This window comes from Phaethon lepturus, unplaced genomic scaffold (genome assembly GCF_000687285.1).
Source record: "Phaethon lepturus isolate BGI_N335 unplaced genomic scaffold, ASM68728v1 scaffold22280, whole genome shotgun sequence".
Taxonomy (NCBI): domain Eukaryota; kingdom Metazoa; phylum Chordata; class Aves; order Phaethontiformes; family Phaethontidae; genus Phaethon; species Phaethon lepturus.
Window position 1 is genome coordinate 1,743 of NW_010511490.1, and position 2,435 is coordinate 4,177.

The following is a 2,435-nucleotide window of genomic DNA, read 5'->3' on the forward strand; positions in this document are numbered from 1 at the left end:
GCCCCGGCCATGGGTGTGTGGGTGCTGACAGCTGGCTGGCTGGAGGGGTCCCCGGGGTGCTGTCCGCCGGGGTCCAACACGGTGCTGCAGGGCATCTCTGGGGATCTGGCAGGGCAGCATCGCACCTCATAGAGGAAGAAGTTCAGGTAGTCGGCGAGCGGTGGCTGCCACGACACATAGAGCTGCCCCGCAGCCCCAGCCCAGCGGGCCGTGATGTTTGCCGGGGGGGCAATGAGACCTGTGGGGAAGGTGCAATGGCGTTTGCCCTCCTGCAGCAACCCCTGTCCGGGTACCCTCATGTCCTTCTGATGAACACTTGGCGGTCCTCCCAGAATTACTTCTGTGCCCAGGGTGCTGCCAGCCCCCCGCGGAGGGCACAGGGGCAGGGAGAAGGGCAGGGGACCCAGGCCTGGGGACTGTCCTGGTGTCACACAGGTATTGCCTGGTGGGATGGACTCACCCACTGCGTCCACGCTGAGCTCTCGCCAGTACTTGGTCTGGTTGGTGGTGGCATCCAGGACGCGGAGGTGGAGCTGGGTGAAGAGCCGCACATTCTGACTGGGGAAGACACAGACGTGCCGTGTCCTGCCGGCCCCACAGTGCCACGTGGAGACTGCGCACGCTGTGGGCACATCCCTGAGGAATGGAGAGTGGGGTCCTGTAGCACCCCATGCCTCCTGCCTGGAGCCAGGCTGGAGGAGAGGGGATCTGGGGCACGGAACCAAGATCCTGGTGTCACTAGCTCCTTCTCTGTGCCCCCATGCACTGCAGGGCACCATCCCCATGGGACTGAGGGACAGCCATGGTCCCAGCCCTGTCACAGGGTGTGTGGTGGCTGCTATGTATCTCCCATGGGCTCTCCAACCATCTCTCCTTGCAGCTGGGAGCCACTGGGATGGCACGGAAAGCTGCGGCACCCCGACCCCGCTGCTCTCTGTGCTGGCAAGGGGGAGGCTGGCTGTCCCCACTGCCTCCTACCTGCTGTACCAGTAGTAGAAGTGGCATGTCCTGCTCGCCGCCTCCTCCTCCTCCTCATCCCAGAAGCAGGTGAGGTCCTCGAAGGAGCGGGAGAAGCAGAGGATGTCCTCAGGCACCCCTGCCAGCAGTGCAGCGTCTGGTAGGAGCATGGGCATGAAGGAGCATGGCACAAACCCGTCTCTGTCCCACCTGCATCCCCCCGCCCTGTGCCTGCTGGCCAGCTTGCCTCTGAGGCCAGTCCATGCAGGCACCTGGGGCAGTGTGGGCATGCACGTGGACGTGGCTGTGGCACGGATGACCTCTGCCACCTTGGCGCGGTGGGGAGGGACACGGCATGTGTGCCTGGCTGGCGCCAGGGCTCCCCACTAGCCAGCCCCACTGCTCCTGCCTCCTCGGCACGCGGGGTCCTTCGGGACAAACAAACATCCCGAAATAGCCCTGTGGTCAGAGGGGGGCTCGGGGCCTGGCCCCAGTGATCGGGGGAAGCACCCCTGCCCTGCTCATGCCGGAAGGTGCACGGAAGCGAGATAAGGAGGAGTAGCATCCTGGGGAGAGGGAAAGGGCCTCGGGGTGGCGTGGGGGTATGCAGTCCTGAGCAAGGGGAGGATGCTTGAACCCTGGCCCAGGGACTGCTTGGGGGCTGTGGGTTTCTCTGCCCCACTTAGGAAGGCACCCTCCCTGTTGTGGGTATGAACTGGGATGAACTGAGCATCACACCCTGCAGGATCTCCATTCCAAGCACTGGTGGCTTTTCTGGCACATGGGGGCCTGTCCCCATTGTCAGGGAAAAGGGGACATCCCCAAGATGCAGATATGTGAAGCAGAGGGGTATCCTCACTGCCCCCAGCATTGCTCCAGCATTCCCTTCTCCCCCACTACCTCTGCCCTGGGACCTGCTCCATGCCTCCTCCTCCTCCTCCTCCTGGGATGTGCCCCCTTCTCCTGGGGTTGCCCCAGCTGCAGGACCCCACAACAAGTCTGCCAGTGCCCAGCGCTGCTGCATGTGCTGAGTGCATATGTTCTCTGCTATGTACTCCCTGTGCTGCCAGTTGAACCCTGGTCAAAGAATAAGGGACAGTCCTCAGATGTCCTTGCCACCTTCTTGGTGATCCCCTGCTGTCCCTGTCCCTTCCCTTGCCCTGACCCTCTTATGCCTGTTCCTCCTTTCCCAGCCCCGTGTTGCCTTCCTCCCCCAGCCCACGTCCCCTCCTCACAGCCCACAGCCTCCCCACCTGCTCTTCCCCTTTTGCACCCCGTTGCCCCCACCCCAGGCCTCAAGCTAGCTCTGCGACTCTCCCAGCTCCCAGCACCAGGGGATGGGGTGGCCAGGTCCCAGCAGCCCAGTGGCACAGGGACCCATGGCATCGGTGGGAGGCCACGCTGACCCCGTGGGTTACCAGAGCAGCTTTGCTGGGTGCAGGCTGTTTCCTAGGGAGAGCGGCCGCACCGCGCTCGCG

The 2,435-nt window shown here is 63.9% G+C and overlaps 1 protein-coding gene across 1 annotated transcript in view; it reads right to left on the reverse strand.

Annotated features, from left to right (window-relative positions):
• The window catches only part of MPL (MPL proto-oncogene, thrombopoietin receptor), a gene marked incomplete at both ends in the record, with an annotated part of 2,705 nt that extends 1,591 nt beyond the window's left edge, over positions 1-1,114 (reverse strand). Inside the window, 3 exons of the mRNA XM_010284218.1 lie at positions 3-238; positions 461-636; positions 988-1,114. Coding sequence (XP_010282520.1) covers positions 3-238; positions 461-636; positions 988-1,114 — 539 coding nt within the window. The remainder of the gene's footprint in view (positions 1-2; positions 239-460; positions 637-987) is intronic.
• Between the last annotated feature and the right edge of the window lie 1,321 nt (positions 1,115-2,435).